At 41.3% G+C, this 23,144-nt stretch overlaps 1 protein-coding gene across 2 annotated transcripts in view; it reads right to left on the bottom strand.

Moving 5' to 3' along the window:
• GIGYF2 (GRB10 interacting GYF protein 2) overlaps positions 1 to 23,144 on the bottom strand; it is a 100,507-nt gene that overhangs the window by 6,217 nt on the left and 71,146 nt on the right. Inside the window, exons 9-22 of one of the 2 annotated variants that reach the window (XM_054982823.1) lie at positions 22,552 to 22,769; positions 22,302 to 22,464; positions 22,021 to 22,218; positions 21,017 to 21,207; positions 16,624 to 16,783; positions 16,056 to 16,222; positions 14,461 to 14,552; positions 13,766 to 13,867; positions 12,680 to 12,780; positions 10,092 to 10,192; positions 9,201 to 9,356; positions 4,598 to 4,756; positions 2,095 to 2,331; positions 797 to 919 (exon numbers count right to left, since the gene is read on the bottom strand). In XM_054982823.1, the coding sequence (XP_054838798.1) occupies positions 797 to 919; positions 2,095 to 2,331; positions 4,598 to 4,756; positions 9,201 to 9,356; positions 10,092 to 10,192; positions 12,680 to 12,780; positions 13,766 to 13,867; positions 14,461 to 14,552; positions 16,056 to 16,222; positions 16,624 to 16,783; positions 21,017 to 21,207; positions 22,021 to 22,218; positions 22,302 to 22,464; positions 22,552 to 22,769 (2,168 nt within the window). The remainder of the gene's footprint in view (positions 1 to 796; positions 920 to 2,094; positions 2,332 to 4,597; positions 4,757 to 9,200; positions 9,357 to 10,091; positions 10,193 to 12,679; positions 12,781 to 13,765; positions 13,868 to 14,460; positions 14,553 to 16,055; positions 16,223 to 16,623; positions 16,784 to 21,016; positions 21,208 to 22,020; positions 22,219 to 22,301; positions 22,465 to 22,551; positions 22,770 to 23,144) is intronic. The other variant, XM_054982824.1, reaches the window with a different exon arrangement.

The following is a 23,144-nucleotide window of genomic DNA, read 5'->3' as shown; positions in this document are numbered from 1 at the left end:
GTGTTCATAACCATTCACAAAGGTAACATTTTATTCCAATTTCCCACTCATCTAGGTGTGCTGTTATCTTAAGACATCCATCACAATAGTGACTGGTTGCCTGCGTAGAAGAGCCATTAGATCTCAAAGATTGATAGAAAGGTATTTTGAAAATTTGGAGGTTGTATAAGAGGAAGGTTAGGCCAGACTGGTCAAGCCAAGCAGCCAAAAGCATGCAAGCTACTAGGAAGGGCTAACACACTGACTTGTTACAACGAAGGATAGATGTATAACATCAGTTTTACAGGGTTCTGAAATAAGGCATGCTGCTGAAATTTAAGATATGAAAAACGTGGACAAATGGTAAGTGTCACATAGAGCAAGAAATAGGTAAAATTCGAATATGAGTTACACAGATGAAAGAAGTAACATTTAATGCCTTTGATTATTCCAGTGGGGCTGAGAATTGGGGTATTGAGGGAGAGGGAGGAAAAAGAGATGAATGAAAAAAGAGGAAGAGGGAATTGAATTTGTATCTCTTATTGCCATTTTTGCCTTCTGTGAAGTATAGTTGCCTGTGGAACTTGAGTGGGAACATCAGCTAAACAAAAAAAGTTTAACAGGCATCAGTGACCCCTAGAAGCTACAAGCCACAAATGCAGGCAAATCAGCAAGCCAGGAATTCCAAATAATCATGGATGGACTTCCTAAAGTCAAGAAATTCAAGGTCATCAGTTTCAGATGTCTTTCAGAACATGGGATACTTAAGAGGAATGGCAAGCAAATAATTATTTAAGAGGAAACCTGTGAAATTTACCTCTTCTCGAAGCTGCCGTTCTCTCTCTTCTTCAAGCTTTTGGATCTCTGCTAATGACAATGTTGCCTGGGACTGACATGACCTTGAATTAGATTGCTGACCCCACGTTGACGAAGAAGGGAGCTGGAGGTAAAGAGGAGATACTGGCTAATTCAATGTAGAATACACAAACTGCTTCTCTTCTCTGCTACTATAGATGCTAATGTGCTTATATGTGCACACAAACAGTACTATACCTACTTTTACAGCAAAAAGTGGATTTTCATCATTCCTAGCTGGACAGATAACCCCTATCCTCAAAAGAACTTCAATGATATATATATATATAAAAAAGCAAGTTTCCAGATCAAGAAAAATGGTGGGAATCAGACAGATGAATGTGCTATCCTATTATATAAAAGGCAAGCCATATTAATGACAACTCATGACCTATCTCGGAGGGCACTGCCGCAGCAGGAAGCCCAGGAGGGGATCAGGCGTGGAGCAGGCAGCAATGTCCACCCTCCCTTCACCCAGCCGGGATCAGGCGCGGAGCAGGAGGCAATGCCTGCCCCCCTCCATGCCACTGAAATCAGGCACAGAACAAGTGCAATGCCCGCCCCCCTTCCCCCTTCATCTTTGCCTCTTGAGTGTCTTCGATACATGCTGGGTAAGACTGATGCCTGTTACTTTATAATATATGGTAACTATTATGTACTGTAATATTTGAATACTGAATCTATATGAACTGTGACAAAACCATATTAATTAGCACTTGAGCGCTTTAAATGTTGTAATATACACGTAATAGAGTATTTTTCTCCCGTGGGAATCTTCCTCCTTTGCTACGTTACTTTTTGCATTGGGAGAGCCATTGTTTGTCAGGATCAGGCACAGAGCAGGAGGCAATGCCTGCCCCCCCTCACCTAGCCAGAATCAGGCGTGGAGCAGGCAGCAATGCCCACCCACCCACCCCCTTCACTCAGCCAGGATTAGGTATGGAGTAGGGGGCACTACCCACCTCCCCTTCACCCTGCCGAGATCAGATGCAGAGAAGGAGACAATGCTCACCTGCCCCCCTCCCCTTTCTACAGCCCGTTGTATTTTTTCCCGCAAAGGACTTTGTTGCTAGTTAAAAATAATATTGCAAGCACACACTATTGGTGCTTAAACAGATTTTGCCTAAAGATGCATGAAATTGTTCCCTGCCTTAAGTCTGCCTGAGCAGTTTGCTTTCTTGCTCAAAAGCAGCTTATTCTCAATGGTGGAACCAGTTGGCAAAGGGAATGGAAACACTGATTGGAAAATCAAGTTGATACCTTCATCTGTGCAAGCTGCTGCTGCTGCTGCTGCTGCTGCAATCGGCGTAAAGCCTCCTGCTGCTGCTGCCTCTGCCGCAGAATTTCTTTCTGGCGTTGGAGTTCCAGCTCCTTCCGCTTTCGTTCTTCCTCCTCATGCCGCTGTCGAGCTGCTTCCTCTTCCATGCGCAGACGGTTTTCTTCTAGCCGGCGCTTTGCCTCTTCTTCTTCACGTGCCCATTTGGCAGCCTCCTCTTCCTTCCGAAAACAGAAATAATATTAAACCTACTTAGAGACTTCATATAATTTTCTTACAACTGCTTCCTTTAAAAATACACAGGATAAACTTATTTCAAAGAGTGTTACTTATTCCAAAACTTAAGTCTGATGGAATACTATAGAGAATTTATTTCAGAATACTCCCCACCCCCAGCCAAATCAATCCCTCCAACTCCATCACATCCTTTATTTCATGTTACAATTCAAAAATTTAAGAACATTTATTAAGTTTAAGATACAGAATCTTTGTACTGACCTGCTCAATCAACCAAATAAAATGTAGATGGTATATTATAATGTTTGCTGAGAGCTGGTTCACACACATATTAACATCACTTGCAATGAAATTCATTAGGTTGGATGCAAAGATGCCCTTCAGTATGTGAAAGTGACAGATCACTATGCAAGAAGTTAAAATAAGTCCAAAGAGCCTTCCACTGCCTTGCAGAAGCAAGAACAAGAACTAAGAGTGTGCACAATGAAAAAAAAGCACTGAAAATACACATAGAACTTGCTGGTACGGCTTGTTAAAGTGGCTTCCAGAACCCTGAACAAAATCCGGAAAATGAGGTTTACCCCTCCCTCTACCGCTGAAAAGTTTGTGTGTTTCGTTTCAATACTTACCATACCAAGGCTGCACAAGCAGGCCTGGCAGTTAGAGGCCATCTGGCAGCATCTTGTTTTCCTTAATGGCAAGTCGGTCTGCACATGCCACCAACTGACTCCAAAGAGGACAGACTGAGCCCTTAGTGTTGGCAAGAAGGAGATGTGTGTGGTGCACGAGTGCATTTTTTCCAGCACTTCCTGGGCAATGGCATTGGCACTGAGTGGCTTTTAGGGATCAAAGGTTTACTTTGCACAGGGGGGGAGGGGAGAGCAACAGATGGCATGGTGCCATTGTGCCAGTGTCACCCTCACAATTCCTTTCTGTGCACTTTTACACACAATGCAAGGAAAGGCTGGCTCAGCAACATGCATGCAGGCGTGTACATGTAGGTTTGAGGAGGGAGGGGTCTCCTGTAGCCTCTGAGTCCCCAACTGCCGTAAAGGCTCATGTTATGCAGATCAGGTTGAAAATTGGAAAGAAAAAGCAATTATTAAAGGGGAGTCAGGAGGTCCCAGGCATGTGGAGTGGGTTCATGCCCATCCAGTAGCCTTCTGTTGCTGCTGTCCTTCACTTAGGTCCCATGATGCCAGGGCCACTCACTGTGACTTGAGAAGTTCTCCAAAGATAGTGGGTCAAGGAGCACCAGGCTAGATAGTGGGTCAAGGAGCACCAGGAGGAATTGCATCTTGCCCAGAAAGCCTTCCAGCTTTGGGGGCTTTTCTGATTATAATGCTAACCCAGCGTTAAATAACAGGGACGTAGCAGGTTTATATAGTGCGCTCGTACAAGTACAACACACCTCAAGTCTTTCCAGATCTGTACTCCACATGGAGGGACAGATCTGGTCAGATTTTTTTTATCATTGGGCATAACAACAAGCCTCTTTTGTTCAGTTTCTTCAGTAATCCCATTTTCTCATTTTTCTTTTTCGTTCAACTTTAGGTTAACAAGTTTGGATGGAAAGGGAGACTGGCAACCAGCAACCTGTCCAGTCTCCCACTTTTACTAGTAAAAAAATAGGGGGGGGGAGAAGGCCATCCTCCCCCTATTTCTTTTCCTGTGAAGGAAAAACCCTAGCCCTTCTTTTCTGTGTGCTTTTACACACAGTACAAGGTCAGGCCAGTGGCTGGGAGTGAGGAATCAAACCCAGTTTTCCAGATTAGAGTCCCGCCACTCTTAACCACTACACCAAGCAGGCAATGTGCGCAAATGTGTGGCCGGTATGTGCACAAGGTGCCGAAACTCATGAAATGAAAAACCAAATGGATCAATTCTGAGCCAGCAAAGCCCTAGCCAGAACAAACTAGTAATGAGATGCAATTGCTCCATAACCTCCAGAACCAAAACTGAAATGGAAATTTTCCAGATGTACATCCAGATGTAATAAAAACTGTTATAAACTGTATGAACTTTTGTGCAGAAGAGTAGTTCTGCTCATGGCTCTTTGGATCCTACACATTGTTGATGTGAGGCAACATGAAAGTGCTGTGGCTAGTGTTAGCTCAAACACCATTGCTACAGATTTCATATGATACAAATGGCTCATAAATACACACAAGTGACCACTGCTTCAGTCATTAAGTACTTGTGCAAATTAGACAATTCTGAAAAAGGCAAGACTTCTGCCCTTCTTTTCACCTGTTTACGAAGCAACTCTTCTCGCTGCCGTCTTTCCTCTTCTTCTCTTCTCCGCTCTTCAAGTCTTCTAAGTGCTTCCTCCTGTTGTTGCCGTTCCTCTTCCTCCCGCTGCCGTCTTAGTGCAATTTCTTGTTCCCTTTGTCGCCTCAGGGCTTCCTCCTACACAGAGAACGAGAAGAAAATGCCAGGGAAAGATATCCATTTTGAGGCAGGCAAAACAACAGCTTTTCAGGATAACAGTACCAGAAATTATCAATTCAAAAAAACCCAAAGTGAGGCATGGGGGAGAATTCCCTGGCATTAAATGTAGCTTACCAACAACTGTCTTTGCCAGCCTGTTCACTTTGGGTTTGGAGGCCCTTCTATAGAGGGAAAAGAGCTCCTTAGTCTGAGAAAGCTATCAAGGCTTCTGAAAATGTGAAGGAGGTAGTTTTCAGTCTATTGACAATTAACTAAGTCTCTCCCATGTAACCTCCTAGTAAAGCCAAATATACAGCTTCCTGTTTTGAAAAATGAATGACAAATTCTTTGATCTATTCAAAACAGTAATATTATACACAGATATATACAGAACCCAGGAATGGCTGATGTACTTTTACCTCTCAAACTATGCTCACTACTTCAATGCATTGTCACAGATATAGCTAGAAATAGAGGAGGATGGTTGCTGGATTTGAAAAAGAAAGTCATAGAAAATGCTTTTGCACATAGACACAGGACTACCTGGTCCCATAACTAGATATACCACAAAGGGAGTCTAGATGCCTAGGATAGAATATCCTTGGAGAGGGGCATAAAACAGAAGCAGTCTAACTCATATCAATATATACAATGAATTAAGAACCAGATGCAGAGAGCATCTGAGAATGACAGGAATGTCTAACTTCACAGAAGTTCAGTAGCACCTACAAGGCTAACAAAATTTGTGGTAGGGTATGAACTTTTGTGTGCCACAGCTCACTTCAGGTATCTGAACAAGTGAGCTGTGACTCACGAAAGCTCATACCCTACCACAAATTTGGCTAGTCTTATATCTGCTACGGTACCCTGACATGGATAGCCCAGGTGAGCCTGATCTCATTAGATCTTAGAAGCTAAACAGGGTCGGCCTTGGTTAGTAATTGGATGGGAGATCTCCAACAAAGATCAGGGTTGCAAGGCAGACAACGGCAAACCACCTCTGTTAGTCTCTTGCCATGAAAACCCCACCAGGAGATGCCATAAGTCAGCTATGACTACAGGGCATTCTCCATCACAAAGGTGCTATGAGACTATATTTATTGTCAAAGGATTTCACGGCCGGAGAACGATAGTTGTTGTGGATTTTCTGTGCTGTATCGCCGTGGTCTTGGCATTGTAGTTCCTTTTTTTTTTTTTTGTAAATTTTTATTTTTAATTACTAACCACAAAAACAACAAAGAAGGGAAAAGGGGAACAGGGGGAAAGGGAAGAAACAACATATAAAAAACACAGACTACATCTACAAGTATTGCATTCCCTTCATAATACAATTATTTAAAGTTAAACTTTCTAATATGCTATTAGATTGGTAGATCTTATAAAATACGAACTACAGTCAGGATCAGGTCTTCTTCCCCGCCCTGCGTCTCGGTCGCAGCTCTCTCTGAACAGCTACAGTAGCTGCGCTCACTCCCTCCTCCCCATTCCCCCCTTCAGATCCTAAATCTTCTCCTTGCTGAAACTCTTGATGATTAAACACAAAGTCCCTCAGCTGTGCTTCCGATGTCATCTTGTAGGCTTGGTCTTTATAACTAAACCAGATGCCTTCCGGAAATAACCATTTGTATTTTATTTCACGCTTCCTCAGAAGAGCTGCAAACCTTTTATATTTGAATCTTCTTTTCCGAGCTAAAAATGGAACGTCCTTCAATATCTTAACCTTGTTACCCAGAAAGTCCAAGTCCACATTGTACGAATTATATAAGATGGTGTCCCGAGTCTTCTTAGATGAAAAATCAATCATAATCTCGTGAAGCAGCTGACGCTTCGCTGCATATTTTGAAGATGTCCGGCGGACTTCCAGAATATCGCTTTTTAACTCTTCTTTAGTTGCCTTTGCAAATGACGCCAAAAGTTCCGACACCAAATCCTTTAAGTTTTCACTTTCCTCCTCCTTCACATTCTGAAGACGCAATACTGTCTGAGCACGATCCACTTGTAACCCTATCAATTGATTCTCCAAAAGCTTTACTTCTTTGTTTGTTGCTTTCATGAGTACTGCGTTTTTCCAAGCAGACTGCTCTGCCCCAGACGCTACGTCTTTAATGGTTTTCACTTCGTTCTCAACTGAGCCAACCCTTTGACCGATTTCATTTAGCTTATCAACAAAGGGCTTCATAGCTTCAACGACCGACCGTTTAACCACCTCTTCAAGAGACTCTCCTTTCCCCTGCAAAGCAGCCGAAACAGATTTGCCCACAGCAGGGCTCTGCTTTTTCGTCGCCATCTTGGGGGGGGGGGGGGAGTCCGCCAACTAAGTTCCAAAACTCAATGAAGGGGAAGATATCCGAACCTTCTTAGCTTCAACTCCCACCAATCCTTCGCATACGCTTAGAATAACAGAAGGGATTCGCTTACTTTCAGGTTTTCACCTTAAATCTGCTTGTTGCCGTTCTCCATGGCCCGGCAGCACGCGATGTGCTGCGCAAGTCTGCCGGCCTCCGTAGGAGCAAACGGGCAATTTACCCCCTGCATCGACTTCAGGGGGCTCTTCCTGCAGTGCTCCGGACCCTGACCCCCTCACTGGGAGTCCTGGGGGTTAACCCTCGCAGGCCAACCACCCGGTCAGGCTGCTCGGGCACTTCCTCCCGGACCTGCGGAGAGGAGCGTCCGACATGGCCGGGACAACGAAACCGAATTGGCATTGTAGTTCCTGATGTTTTTTCAAAATGTTCCATGTAGAAGTTTGCTATAACTCGGCTGTTACATCCTCTGTTACATCCATTGTCTGACAACCAGTTACTTCCAATGGGATAATGAATTCTATGAACAGATGGATGGGGTGGCCATGGGAAGCCCTCTCAGCCCAGTTATAGCAAACTTCTACGTGGAACATTTTGAAAAAACAGCTCTAGAATCAGCACCCCACAAACCTACAGTCTGGTTCTGGTTTGTGGATGATACATTTATCATTTGGAGCCATGGTGAGGAAGAATTGATGGAGTTTTTAAACCACCTCAACAATATCCGCCTGAAAATACATTTCGCCAGCTGCTGGCAAAATGTCAGGAACTACAATGCCAAGACCACGGCGATACAGCCCGGAAAATCCACAACAACCATCGTGCTATGAGACTCTTCCGCTTTTCTACTGCTACAGACAGACAGACAAATAGCTACCTATCTTGATCTTTCACAGAAGTTGGCGATATTACTCGAGGACAGATGTATTGATGGAGGGTTTAAAGGTATTAATATGTATGAGAAACTTGTAATCACAGGCTTCATTAAGATAAAAATGTAGCAAGAATGAACTAACATTTTTATATACTTTAAGTAGATGTTTCAAATATAAGATAACCTTGTATGGTGTTTGAAGTTATAAGGTAAGTTAGCCAAGAAAGTGCACCCTTTGAAGCAGGAAACCCTATAAATATGACAAGCTGAACTGATTGTGAGCTTCTTCTTAGAAGCCTTGCCTGTGACCTTTTTATTTTTGGGTAAGATTTAGACTCATAATAATTGCTCTCTTTTAATGATAAACGTAGTTGCTGTAATGGATGGTATGAATTTCTGTTGACTGAGCCAAAATTAAGAATGCTGAATAATCGTGTTTTACTAATAAAGAGTTAGAATGGAAGTAGAGATTCTGTAATTGTATTACTTGTGTATTATACCTGGTAAAGAACTGAAAATGCTATCTGTGGTGTATGTCTTGCAAGAAGTTAAATGATTTGACATAGAAAAGCTAATCAGACACTCAGGGCTTCTTCTTAACTGCATTTCTATATCTGAATCAAGCCTGATCAGAGTCATCCAGAATAACATGAAAGAAGCCTGCAGTACAGTGAAGAAAAACAGCTGATACTGACATAATCTTCATTTCCAGAGACACCTTAGAGACAAGTAAGATTTTCAGCGTGTAAGCTTTCAAGTGTCAGAGTTTCCTTCTTCAGACACAAGCAAGAATGGAGATCCCTGAGACTATATATGCCAGCCAAAGGTGACTGAAGTGTTACAAGGGAAGGCATCAGAATGCAAAGGTACAATGCAGCTTGATTAGATGAGAGAGGTGTAGCAAAAGAAGATGTCCGGATGTAAAGATACAATGCAACTTAGAGCAGAAATTAGCGTGTGTAATACATCCTGACATCTTCCTTTGCTACCCACCTAAAAAGGACATAAACTTTGTTGGACAGAACTTTCTTTGTCTAGAAGATACTGATATACACACAAGGGGATACAGATTTACATGCTTCACAAAAGGAGAATAAAGACTGGTAGCCTAAGTAACACCTTTACATAAGAGATGGAGTAGGCCTTACACACACTTACACACACTCACACACACTCACGAAGTCATGAGAGTAGGTTCTCTTTAGGATATTACCGAAATATTTATACAACATTTCTGACAAATTACCTGCTTCCTGCGAGCTAGCTCCTCTTCTTGTCTTTTTCTTTCTTCCTCTTGTCTCCTATGGAGCTCTTCCTGTTGTCTCCGAAGCTCCTCCTGCCTCTTTCGTTCCTCCTCTTCTCGTTTGGCCCTTAGTTCTGCTTCTCTTCGCTCCTGCTCTAGCTGAAAGTATAGAACTGGCGTTGGAAGTGAAGTCCACAGTAAGTGAAATATATCTACAGCATACAGCGTGATTCTTGCTGATACAGTAAAAATTGGTTTCACATTACTATCCTTTGCTATAGCTACTGATTTGATTTGCTAGGTAATGTCTTCTTTATATCTTTAGGAGCCAATAAGATCAGACACTACAAAAATGAGCACCAGGGACAGGCTGTGGCATCAAAGATGTGGAATTCCCTTCCCAAATTGACTTCCCTGGTGCTAACTCTACAAGTTTTGAGGTTCCAGGCAAAGAAATTTTTATTTCCCCAAATTTTTACATTGACATTTGTCCCCATGTTTCCTCCTGCCCAAGCCTTATTATTTTTATATTGCCTTTTATATATGTAATTTTAATTGGATGCTATTTTACTCTAGCTGCCTTTTATTGGTTTTAGATTCTTTGTATTAATCTGCTCTTGTTTTAATATATGTACACGTATGTTATGAGTTGATAATTGTATTTTATGATTTCTATTGTATGGTTTTTACTATAAGCCACCATGGAACACTAGGCTGAAGAAGGAGAATATAAATATGTTGAAGTGAATCAATGAATGAGCAACTTCTGTTTCATAATTAACACCTTCATAACTTGCTGTATTCGAACACAGGCCATGTCACAAATCTTGAAAGCCAGAAATTTGACTGAAATTGCCAGTGATATGCACTACATGATTATCTACCATTTCTTACCTTTGCAGCGTTGGCCTTTTCAAGCTGCTGCAATTGTTCTAGAGCTGGTCCCTGAGCTGTAGTATCGATCGGGAGATCCCAGACACTACTTCCTTCCCAGACTGCAAAACAAAGCGGGGAAAATGGGCTGTATGCTAATGAATATTAAATGAGGACAGAAATGTGTAGAGTTGTGTATGCTAGCCAATTCATGGAGAAGTTAAGAATATCATAGTACATAAGCCTGGATGGAGTCTCATTTGGAGAAACCCTTCTATTTCTCAGATTCCACCCCTAACCTCTGAAAGTCTAAAAAAGGAAAGATCCAGCTGGATTTTGCAAACGTCCTGTGCAAGACAAGGCGGAATTTTCTTTTACCTCCAAGAAAGAGCAGAATACATGCAAATGCAATAAATATGCAGAAACAAACAAATGAAAATAAACTCTTATAGAAAAGCTTCTAATTAAACTCAGGCACGTTAAGGACAAGTAATATTAAAACTGGAGCCAGCAAGCTAGAGACAGTCTTAAAATATCTATTTAAAAGCAAATCTAAATAAAATTTGCTATTGAACTTGCTTTCTTTTCTGCCTTATCAAATACATTCTTCTCATATGCTCCAAATGACATCCTCTGTGCCAGTCTGACTTCTAACAGAACACTGGTATCCATACTTTAAACTTTGTGGCAAAGGAAAAAAACTGCATCCGCACAATGTAGACCTGCAAAACTCTTCCAGGTGATCAGGAGACTATTGGGTTCCAGCACACAGAGGGTGGTGTACTGCTCTGCTGCCCGCTTTCATCATTTTGCTAAGAGCTTTGTGAATAAAATCTCTTGCCCCTGTTCTGTCTTGAACTCTATATTAGCAGCAACAGGACTGGATGGGCTCAGGGTGCTGATGCGTCCAGGATACCTTTCAGTGTATATAGTCTAAGTGGACTTGATTCTACAACCTACTTCTGACCCTTGCCCTTTTTGGCTGCTTAAAGCTGCTGTGGTGGGGGGCTGGCAGACAGGACCTGCAAGACAGTAAAAGCCTCCCTGAGAGAGGGGTGGTGGCTCCTGCCTTGAAGTGGGCAGTGGTGTGTCCACACCTAAAGAAACCTACTCTGGACCCAGGAGACTTAAATAACTATTATTCAGTCTCAAATGTACCATTCTTGAGCAAGGTAACTGAACAAACGATGGTTGGCCAGCTCCAGAGATTCTTGAATGAAGTGGATTGTTTGGATTTGTTCCAATCTGGTTTCAGACCTGGTTACGGGGACCGAAACAGCCTTGGTGGATGACCTGCGCCAAATGGACAGAAGGAGTTTTACCCTGTTAATTCTCCTGGACCTCTCGGTAGCTTTTGATACCATCAATCGTGGTATCTTTATGGATCACATTTCAGGACTGGAAGGCACTGTTTTGCAGTGATTCCCGTTCTTCTTCGAGGGTAGGTTTCAGAGTGTGGTGTTGGGGTACTGCTGCTCTGTTCCTTTGCCTCTGGCCTAAGAGGTGACCCAGGTTCCATCTTGTCCCCCATGCTTTTCAACATCTATGTAAAGCTACTGAGAGAGATCAACCAAAGATTTGGAAATGGGCTATCTCCTATTCTAGATGGGGTTGCACTCGCCCTAAAGGAACAGGTTCACAGCTTGGGGGATACTGCTGGACCTGGGCCTCCTGTTGGATAAACAAGTGGCAGTAGTGGCTAGGGGGTGCCTTTCACCAGTTTCGGTTGCTGAGCCAGCTGTGGCCCTTTCTTGGCAGGAAATATCTGGCCACTGTAGTAAATGCCCTAGTAAGATCTAGATTAGATCACTGCAATACACTCTATGTGGGGCTGCCCTTGAAGAGTGACTGGAAGCTACAATTGGTACAGAATACTGCAGTCAGAAGGCTGATTGGAGTAGGTCATAGGAACCATATCACTCCTGTCTTTTTCCATCTGCACAGGGTCCCAATTTGCTTCCAGACCCAATTTAAGGTACTGGTACTAGTCTTTAAAGACAACTTGGGACCAGCATATCTTAATGACAGCCTTCTCTCATATGAATCTACTTGTTTACTCTAGTCATCTTGGGAGGTTCTGTTTTGGGTGCTGCTGCCATCTGAGGCTAGATGGGTTGCAACCCAAGAAAGGGCCTTCCCAGTAGTGGTGCCAAAACTTTGGAACTCCCTCTCCAAGGATATACATCTGTCCCCATCTATTGCTGTCCTCAGATAGCAGGTGAAGACTTATTTTGTTTGGCATATTTTCAGTAACTGTTATTGGCCCTCCTCCCTGTTCTTTGTGTTGTGTGTGTCTGTGTTTATTTAATTGTTTTAAAAACATTTTAAATGTTTTAAACTGGGGAATCTTTGGGGATTGAAAGGTGGCATACAAATGTGTTAAATAAATAATAAGCAAATAAACAAACTGGGGAAACTAGAAGAAGAGAGTCCAACGCCATATGCATATCCTGCCCTGTGCATGCAGAAAATAAAACCTCTTTTACATATGCAGAATTCAGTTGATATTGTCAATGATAAAAGTGTACCCACTTAACTCCATCTCCAGCTGTAACTAATGTATTATGAAAAAATAGTTCAAATTAAATATCAAAATATTCATTACATACCTGTGGCCTGTGGGGCTGCCGACTGAAGTTCCCAAATTGACCCAGTATCTGGCACTGTCACAGATCTTGTTACTGGTGGCACTATGTTCTGCTCAGACTTCCTGTAATATAAAAATGATAATTCAGCATGCTAACCTCAAAATGTAGTTCTACTCTAATATCACAATGGAACTGTTCTGAATTTTAATACTCCTCCATCTCTTGACTCAAATCCAGTATTAAGGTAAAATCACTGTATAGCTTCCTTTTAATTCCAATATCGCTGCATGAACTTCACAAAGAAGGCTTCTAACAAAAAACTTGCTTACATTTCAGTACAAACTTGTGCACTAGCAGTCGTAAAGGGTAGAATGGTGTTTAATTTGTTAAAATAGATACAGGGATAGGACTAACAAGAATGAAGTCAACAATCATGAACAAAATGACACCAATCTTTTTACTCAATTCTGGGTGCATCATGCTACACATGAAAAAACAACTCATTAACAGGAGGCACTGCAAGGCTGGCCTGTGCGCCAGGATTTTTGAGGGAGTTCGAACAGCAGGCTTCTTTTAAGGGGGGAGGGGGAATCTGGGGTCCTTTATTGTATTTTGGTTTTATTTCATTATTGTTTATTGTATGTTGATTTTAGTATTGTTGTTTTCTTGTTTTTATTGATTTTAACTTGTTCACCACCCAGAGCCCCTGAGGATGGGTGGTTTATAAATTGAAATATAAATAAATAACTAAATAAATAAATAACTGTAAATGTTTTTAATCTACTATTGTAAGCCATCTTAAACCATGAGGAAAGGCAAGGTAAAATGTTTTAATTAATAAACAGTAGCACAATGTATTTTTGAGCTAGCATAAACAGCCACGCTGTTTTAGAGAGGCCACTTTTACACATTTAAATATACACTTATGAAGTTTCAAGTGTTTATCTAAAAATGTGAAGTGTGAATGCAACAAATATGTCTGCTCTCTGCAACTTATAGGTTCTCTAGCGGTAACTGACTGTAGCTTCCTGTTGAGTTGACACTCAGTACTCAACAGGGTTTGCAACTGCTTCATATGTGAAGTGGCTCTAAGACCTGCACTCTTACCTGATCTTAAGTGCCTGGAACTGCTGCAAGAGGAGAGCCAGCTGCTGCTGTTGCTGAGATGAGAGGGCTGCTTTTTGCTGCTGTGCCAGTGCATATTGTTGCCTTTAAAAGAGAGGAAAAGTGTCGTGTTTATCGAAATGATTATGCTACCCATGTTCTTCATTTTTAAAAATGCAAAAATAAAATTCCTGGGACATATCACAATGTCTCATCTCATAATATTCTAATCAGAATATCTGCACAGAGGCAAAGACCCAAAGAATAAATGCTCTATAAGAATTTAGACAGACATGACCAAAAACCATGTGAACAATTACTACAGTATTTGTTTTCAACAAAGAGGATTCAGGATAGATTCTTCACATGCCTCCCAGATGCAAGGACGGCCCAGTGTTCACTGTCACAGTACAGGTTGGAGGATAATCATATATTGTTAGATAGCTACTTTATCTTGCAAATGGCAAAAACAGCCATGTTCTACAGAGAACATGGCAAGCATTTCTACCTGAAAGCTCTCACAATCATTGCATGTTACACGTATGTCCAGTGCAGTTTGGAATTGCAGCAGTTCTACCAGTATTAAGAACTACCCTGAAGTGAACCTAGAAATGAGCCTAGAAGTGAGACTAAAACAAGCCTGAAGTGAGCCTAAAGCAGCACAATGCAGCCCTTAGCAGATCTTTTTCTAGACTTACTGCATCAAAAACTGCTGGTACTGGATATGCTGCATTTGGTACATGGCCGTGAGTTCTTGTTGTCTAGACAGTCTCTCCTGGTCCAACTCCCCCTGTGGATATGAAACAAATCCATAACTGAACTTTGAGGAAAAAATATCAACTTTCTGCATTCATTACTTTCCTGATGTGAAAGGCCTATTCAGTCATAGTGTTAACTTTCAGCGTCACAATATGTAAAATGGCTGTATATACTCTGTACTAAAGCAATGTAGTGCTGCACCCTGGCAACTCAAGAAAGCTGACCTGTGACTTATACCCATTTGGTAAATTAAGCAAATATGCAGACACTAGCTTATTTTTAGTTATCCAGCTATACATTAGGAGAGGATGTTGCCTCTCAGCAACCACTAGAAAAATGCTAGCCATCTTCATCAGGCACAACCCACTAACTTTTAAACCCACTTTTGCAATCAATTATTTTAAGGTTTTCACAATATTGGATTCTGTGTCCAGTAATTCTGTGCTTAGAATGCATTATTATACACAGCTGTGGTTATAGTGATCACAATGATAATGAAGTTTTCTGTACTGAACATGTTAGAAAATGGAACATCAATGGATTAACTTGGGGGGGGGGTGACATTTATTCAGAAGTTTTTTATGCCACCTAGCCAGGAACTTGCCTGAAGTAGCTTACAAAATACAAGTAATAAAAACATTAACAGATATTAATGAGAATCCAGCATTAAAAATCCAGCCCAGCATAAAAACAGACCATAAAAACAGACCACTGACAGCTTAAAATAACTGTTTCCAGACTAAGATAGTCTTAAAAGATCAATCCCTTAATGAAATGCCTGAGTGAATAGAAATATTTTGGCCTGGAGCCTAAAAGAAAGCAGTGCAGGTCACCAGACACACCTCAAGGGGAAGGGCACCATAAGCAAGGTGCCACTACTGAAAAAGCTTCACATGCCTCACCTCTGAAGGCAGGGGCACAGAGACCTAGGCTTGTAAGGTACGTCTTTTTATTTTTAAAGAAGTGCTGGTATATAAGTAACTGGGAGAGCCCCCTCCCCGCCAGGCACTGATGCTTACCATGACAAAAAAAGCCCTGGTTCCATCTGAGCATGGAATATTTCATTGGTGCAAGGGGCTCTTCTAACAATGGAACATGCCCTGCCTTCACCAAAGGCCCCATCCTTAACTGAACAGAGTGACAGGATACAGCTTTGGGAGGGCTGTGGCTCAGAGGTTAAGCATCTGCGTTGTGTACAGGTTTTCAGCTTTAATTTCAAATATATCCATTTTAAAAACATGATGTGAAATACCTCCAACTTGTGACTCTGGAGAGCTACTACCAGTCTAGAGAACACAATACTGACCTTGATAGAATAATGGTCTGATTCAGTATAAAGCAATTTCAGATGATTAGGCTGAGAGGGTGGGGAATACTTATTTTAAATAAATAAAATACACAATACTGCACATTAATAATTGAAGAAAGGATAATGTAAGGTGAGTCATAAATGAAACCATCAACTGATTTATTGTCTCATTTTAGTTTTCAATTTAAAGTTCATCATCTTACATATTGTTTCTTAAGGATTTACCAAGTGTGGTGGTGGTGCTGGACCTGGAGTGAAAGGGACCCTGCCCCACATTTTCATGATGTCTCCAAGCGGTTGGAAGCCCTCATCACATGCTCTTTTCACCAACAGTGACATTGTGAAGTACCCAGCCTGGAACCATTCTGTCATCTCCTGATTACTAAAAGGACCTGCAAAAATCACCCAACGACATAGAAGGCATAGAAGGCAATACATTCAATACAATCAAGAAAAGAAGTTTCCAATGAGGGTTGTTCCCAACAGTTAGAACGATCATAATGTAAATAGGAATGTGATGTGGAGGGCCACTATAAAAATAGCGACATTTCCTTACCCACAATGGGTATATGTATAGCTGAAGACAGGACATTGCAGCTTGCATGTTGAACAAACAGTGGCAACTACTATTCTGATGGAAACATCCTAAACATATTCTCTGATAGCCACAAAACATACCTCTCCTCACTTTCATCCTACTTTTATGTCAGCTCTGGTACACTGCCTATATACACAGAATTGTATTCAACTTTTCAATACTGTTTTATAACAAAAATCAAGAGGCAGAGCTTACCCTGAATTTCTCCCTGGGGATCTTTATAGTACCACTTCTGCATGGACTCATGGAGTAATGGTACTGAGGAACCCTTTGCTCTCTGATCTTGAAGTTTGGCTGCTAGTCTTTCATCATCCAGGGCACTGTCTTGCAAATATGCCACCATTTTCTCAGCTTGCTACAGAACAAATTGAAATTTAGAGGACTTTACGAACAATACCTTCAGGTTCAAGGTAAGAATGGACGAACAAACATTTAAAACTTTTACTTGTTTCCCTTGGGACTGGATAATGATGCAATTACGTTAAGAAGACTTTACAAACAATACCTTCAGGTGCAAGGTAAGAATGGACGAAAAAACATTTTAAACTTTTACTTGTTTCCCTTGGGACCGGATAATGGTGCAATTATGTTAAGAAATTGAATTTGTAATATAAACCAAGAAAGGTTAAATGATGACCAGAGTTAATCACTCAGGTCAACCTCTGAATCTCTAGAGGCAGTCTGAAAGCACATTATTCTCTTGCATATTTGGACTGGTTGCACTCAATGGTTCTTAGACATAGGATGCTCAGGGATAGTCAGGTAGTATAAGTTGGGCACACACATTCTGACTGATCAAGATTCATTGTAGGCTGCTGTGCTGGTCAATGCAGTCTATTTTAGTGTGCATGTGATATGTAGTCTCAAATCAGTAAGTAACAAGTTCCTGATAAAAGAAAATGGGCAAGAGGGTGGCTAAGGTACAAATGGCTCTACAGATTAAACCATGCAGCCTAGTTTTTGACTCTGATATTGAACCAAGGCAGCAATTACTGGATTAGTTGATATACTTATTTGAAGGAGAAAGAATAAGATGGTTGCCTCCCCCATGAGTTTCAAGGTGACAAATTCCAAAGGCATCAGGAACCTCCACTGGGGGAAGAACCATCCTTACCTTCTCATCCCCCTCCATGAAGGCCTCATGCTGCTGCCTAACACACACACACGCAGGCACGTACTCACTCACTCACCCACAGGCCCTAACCGAAATAACAGTAGCAGCAAACTGAAGCACAAGAATGAATCCCCCCCAGAAGCAAACTGAAGCAAGAGAATGCCTTGTGTTTGTAGTTATGTACTGCTTGGTTCTGCTCTGTGGTGTTTCCCCACTGCCTGAACCCAGTGTCTGGATGCTGTGAATGACACTGTTTCTGTTGGGCTAAGCTGCAACAGTGTTGCTTGCTTCAGTTTCGTTTTGGTGGAAGGGATGTGTTTCTCTGATGTAGTGCTGGTCCTCTTCTTTCACTTTGGTCCTGGAGGGATTCTATTTCTGTGCTTCAGTTTGGTTCTACCGGGCTTTCTCTGAGATGAGCTCAACTTGCACTTGAGAGTGTGCCTTGGCCATGGCAGCCTTGCCTCAGTGTGTTTATCCAATGGGAGTCAGCTTTGATTCCCCCCCCCCGGGGAAGCAATAGAATGGCTGGGGGCACCTTGTTTAGGCTCTCATAGAATTGGCCCCTGGGGTCCAATCCTCCTAAAACTAGGGAGGTCTTTAAAGGACAGTCAGAAGTAGGTCCTCTGAAAATTTGGTGAGTTCTCATGAAAAATGCCACCCCAGCCCCCAGATAGCTCCCTGGTATTTTCCCCATAGAGACTAATGGAGAATGGGTGGGGGCAACTTCTTTGGGGGCCTATAAAATTGGTCCCCAGTGTCCAATCCTCATAAAACCTTGGGGGGCGGGGTCTTTAGAGAAGTCAGTAGTAGGTTCCCACCAAATCTGATGAAGTTTGATTGAAAAATGATTCCTCCAGCCTAGCAGATAGCTCCCAGTGTGATTTTCCAACAGAAAACAATGGCCAAATTTTACCAAATTCTTTTTGAAAGTATGGAAGAATTCAGGATACCTGATTTTTGATTTGGAATACTCTGATTTTACCAAATCAGCCAAAATTCAGTATTTTAATCTGAATTCCAAACTGAACTCCACACCTCTAGACCATACACTGCAGCTGTCTGCAGCAGGAAGTCTGTATGCTGGAAGCCTCAGCCATGGTTTGAATTCTAAATTAAGGTTAGCTCAAACCATGCTGGAATTACACCACAAGTTAAATGCCTGAAACCTTGCAACAGCAAGGTACAGGCATGCACTTTCTACTGCCATTAATCTCTGGACCCATTCCTTTGTTTAGCCACATCAGAATGTCTTTTACTGCTGACAAAGAATTCTTGCATGCATATAGATGCTTTAGGATTACTAAAATGCCAAGTATTAAAAAAACAGAATTATACTTTAAATAGTTCCAGTTAAGGTATGCGCAGTCCAAAACTATGCATGTTTCATTGGAAACGAGCCTCGTTGACTTCAACGCTTTTTATTTTAAAATTATTCTGTTACATACCATATTGCAGCAGACAACAGTTATAGTTAACAGCAACTGTATTATATAGTTTCAGAAAACAGACTTTTAAAGGATGTGCAAATAAGTACTGAAACATCACAAATCTGCTAATATATGCCACTAATATATGCTTAATATATGTAAAAAGGGGAATATGCAACAATGTGAGAGGATTTCATCTTTCCTGCTTCGCTTTTCCTACCTTCCCAGCAGCTCCCTCAGCCTGCACCAAGTTTGCTGAACAATCTGTCTTCTGTCAATGTGGCCCCAATGTGCAAACAGCAGTATCCACAGATTAGGTCATATTTGACTATTAGGATATACAAGTGGAGAGCCACAACAAAATGTAGTGGATTGTGTCAGTGTGACATGGTGGGGGGGGGGAGGCACAATGGGCCCCCCTTCTTAAAGTGCTTCCTAAGGCCCAGCACAGGGTCAGCACACTGGCACTTCTTGAGGCCCAGCATAGGCTGTTCGCTGCCGCCTCTGCTAGGCTTGAGGCAGCTTGCTGCTACTGTGTCTGAGCCTGAGAGAGGAGAAGGCCAGAGTGCAGAATGATTTCCACTTCTGTGGAGACAGTGAGCATACGTAGAAGTCAAGTAAGTAGTTTGAGGGGGATTTAGGGCCCCCCCCATTTTTTTTACTGTTCCAGATTTTTCTGCAACCCTGAGGGGTTCTCCGAAGTTGCAGAAGCATCCAGTTTCTAGCCTAGTGGCTGCAATCCATGGATTTAACTATCTGCAGGAGTGGGGCCACTTCGCTATTAGTATATAAGATGATGATGATATATTTGGTGGTTTTCAAGAAATTATTAGAACATTGAAAACTCCTGCAATGTGTATAAAAACTGAACAATAGAACTGGAAATCAATACCTGATTACAAAATACATTTCAATCATTTTCATTAGTACATCAATAAATACCAGGTAGAAAACAGCTCCAGCTGTCCTTCTAAAATCCTTACAACTAACAACATTCAACATTGTTAAAAATCCTTACAACTAACAATGTTCAAGTTACGTTCTTGGAGAAAAAATAGAACAATAATTATCTCAGAATTAGTTTTGTAAACCCAAGTTTTTAAGCAGAATTAAAGTTTGAGCTTTTGCCTGGAAAAATGCTAGAGAGATAGTTAATTAAATTTCCAAAATATCCCAATAAATCTGAGATCTGCATTATCTGCTACTTGTTGTTTGCCAGCTACCTATCTGAAACTACCAGAAGGAAATTACTTTAAAAAAGAAAGTGAAAACAAAGCGAAAAACAAGTATTTCTATGAAAACCGCAAACCCTTTTTCAAAATAGAGAATTTGCATGCATAATTATGAGAAAATGTTTAATATCCCAGCTGCTGATCACTGACAGTATTTGTCTTACACGGTATAATCTGTCTTAAATCTCAGTCAGAAAGGTGGACTAAAAATAACAGCAATAGTAATAACAACATGAAGCTGGCAAACAAATTAAAGCTGGCAAACAACATGTAGTAGATGTCAGTGAAAATGAAATCCCATCATGAGTCATGGGAAGTAAAAATTGCTGGTGCTTTCAAAATTACTATTGATGGATATTCACTGTTGCACTAAGAAAGCTGTTAACTTTTTCTAATGATATTCTAGGGCACTCATAAGAGCAGAAATGCAGGCCATTTCATTACAGAAGTAAACACTGGACATCAAATTAAGTTACTGAAACCCTGGTGTGGCTTTGACAACAACGTACAATGTTGTCTACATGCAATGAGTTCTTCCCAGACACCTCTTTCTGCTGCAGCTTCTCATGCCATTGTGATGGCATGCAATGTAACATAGGTATGCAGTTGGAAGTAGAAGGAAAATTGACAATATTTCTGATCCAAGCCAATCAAAACAACATTTCCTTCTCTTAAGTACTGAGAGTTGGCTTTACAAGATTAGACTGCAAACATAACTGAAAGATCAGAAATTTTCTTCTGGCTAATTGGAAAATACAGCTGGCAGAAGTACAAATAAAAATTAACAGTAAGTCTTTAAGACAGATATTCATTACCTGTTCTAGATGTCTGAGACCCTCTTCATCATCTGGGTCAGCAGGAATATTCCCCATGCCTGGAGCAGCAGTGACTGATGTCTGAACAGGCCTTAAGGCGGGATGTGGATTAGAGTCTGGAAGAGGAAGATGAGCAGGGGAAGCTACATCTGGAGCAATCTGTGGTGAAGGCTGGACAGTGGAAACTGGCTCTAAAGAGGGGGAGAATGAAAAGCAAATTTCTTTGCATGCTCTATGGATGGCTGACTCATGAGAAACTCTTGATTTGTCTACTATCCAAATCATTTGTTCCTGGCTAAACCTATCTTTATTTGTAAGGAGTAAAATACTTCTAAGAATAAAATACTTCTGACCCTCTTTCACCTAATGTTTCTAATTGCACAGGTAAAATGAGTTAAATGTTGTACCAGAAAGCTTAGTTTTCAGAGTTAAATTCTATACAAGGGAAACATTTCACACTGATTATAGGCAGCTGACAACTAAGCCAAATTCAACACGCAAAAATCACTAATTGCCCTCCTTTATAAAGAATTTTTTTAGCCTTAGCAAACCTGCTCACAGCTGGCTTGGAATAAGGATGGGCAGGTGGTGGAGAAATGAGAAGGAACATTCCATATATATGGGCTATACTATCCACATGTTCCTGAAGAGTTTTTCCCTTCTGCCCTGGTCGGGCAGCAATTTGGACTGTGTCTTTTATTTCAGCTAAGTACCCAAGGAGGTAGTACATACAGTAAATAAGAACAACGGAGAACATTATTTCTTCTTACGGCTCCAACCAATCCAGCTGCTGTGCTACACCAAACTTATGTTTATACTTGAATAAATTACTAAAATTAGCCAGTGAAAACATGAAGTACTTCAACACTGCTAGAAAGAGCTTTATTTTTCAGCTCCTTATGTATACCTCGCTTTGAAAATGCACTCTTATGTGCACATTCTGGATATACGTTCTTTCTTAAAATATGTCAGACTTCATATACTTACTTAACTATTTTGATTACCTTCTCTACTGGGCACTTTGGATGGTGGGATATCCTCCATTTGATTCTCTTTGTCCCCTGTTTTTTCTATTACTTCTGGAACATGGTCATCCCTTCTTTCAAGCAAGCTTGCTGGTAATGGCTCCTGTGACTGGAGTTTGATTGGAGTACCTGACCTGGCGGATGGTGAAGATTCTTTGACTGTTTCTTCTGTTATTTCTGAAATCATGGACAATTTTACTTAACTGGTCTGGGAAATGGAGTTAAATTCTTGAAAAATATACCCAAGATACCCTTCTTACCTGCTGCTGTTCGCTCTGCCTTAACCACTTCCCTCTCATGTGTTTTATCTAGTTCTTTGGCTTCTTCACTGTGACTTCTGTCTGAATCAGACTGGTCTTCCCCTTCCTCTACAGGACGGAAATCCATTTCCTGTTCCTCAGGAATTGGCTCCTTCTGAACCTTCTGAAGACAAAACACACACATCCATCTTTCTATCACTAGTTATAAACAAAAGGTTATGTTATACCAAGTCCACAGTAAGTTTCTCACTTTTAAAGACAGAAATGCCCCAGATGAGTCAAAAGTTCCCATTTCTTCTTCTGCATCTTCCAAACACCATTCAGGAAGGCTATCCCTATCATCCTCCATACTGCCACTGCCACATCGCACTCTTCGGTAACCCCGTTCATCATCTCGGTCTCGGAAATCAAATTCAAACCTTCGCCGTCGCTCCATGTGCTCTCTCCAGCCTGCAGAACGTGGACCATCTAAGGATGCAGGAAAGTAACTTTACACAAGAGTTCGGTAGGGAAAGAATTATTTTGAAAGAGAAATTGATAGAGGAAAAGAGGACATGGAAGAGAGTACAAACTGACAGAACTTTATAACATCACTGCAGCTTATGATTCACCGTGAAATAAGTATTTTATTATAAGTCTGCCACCACAGTTATCCCCTCTCAGTACTCCCTTAAAATACCATTATCTCTTAGCTATGTTATTATTAAAGAACAAGTAGCTTAGGAATGACTGAGCAGTGTAACTTCAAGCAACTGGACCACACAGCTGCAGAAAAAACAATTTGATTTTCTGAATGTGAAGACTGGTTGGTAAAAGTGACCAGCCTTAATTTATTCCCTTATT

This window comes from Eublepharis macularius, chromosome 6 (assembly GCF_028583425.1).
Source record: "Eublepharis macularius isolate TG4126 chromosome 6, MPM_Emac_v1.0, whole genome shotgun sequence".
NCBI classification, from domain to species: Eukaryota; Metazoa; Chordata; class Lepidosauria; order Squamata; family Eublepharidae; genus Eublepharis; species Eublepharis macularius.
The sequence above is the reverse complement of the archived record's forward strand: the minus strand, read 5'-3'. Positions and strand labels throughout refer to the sequence as shown.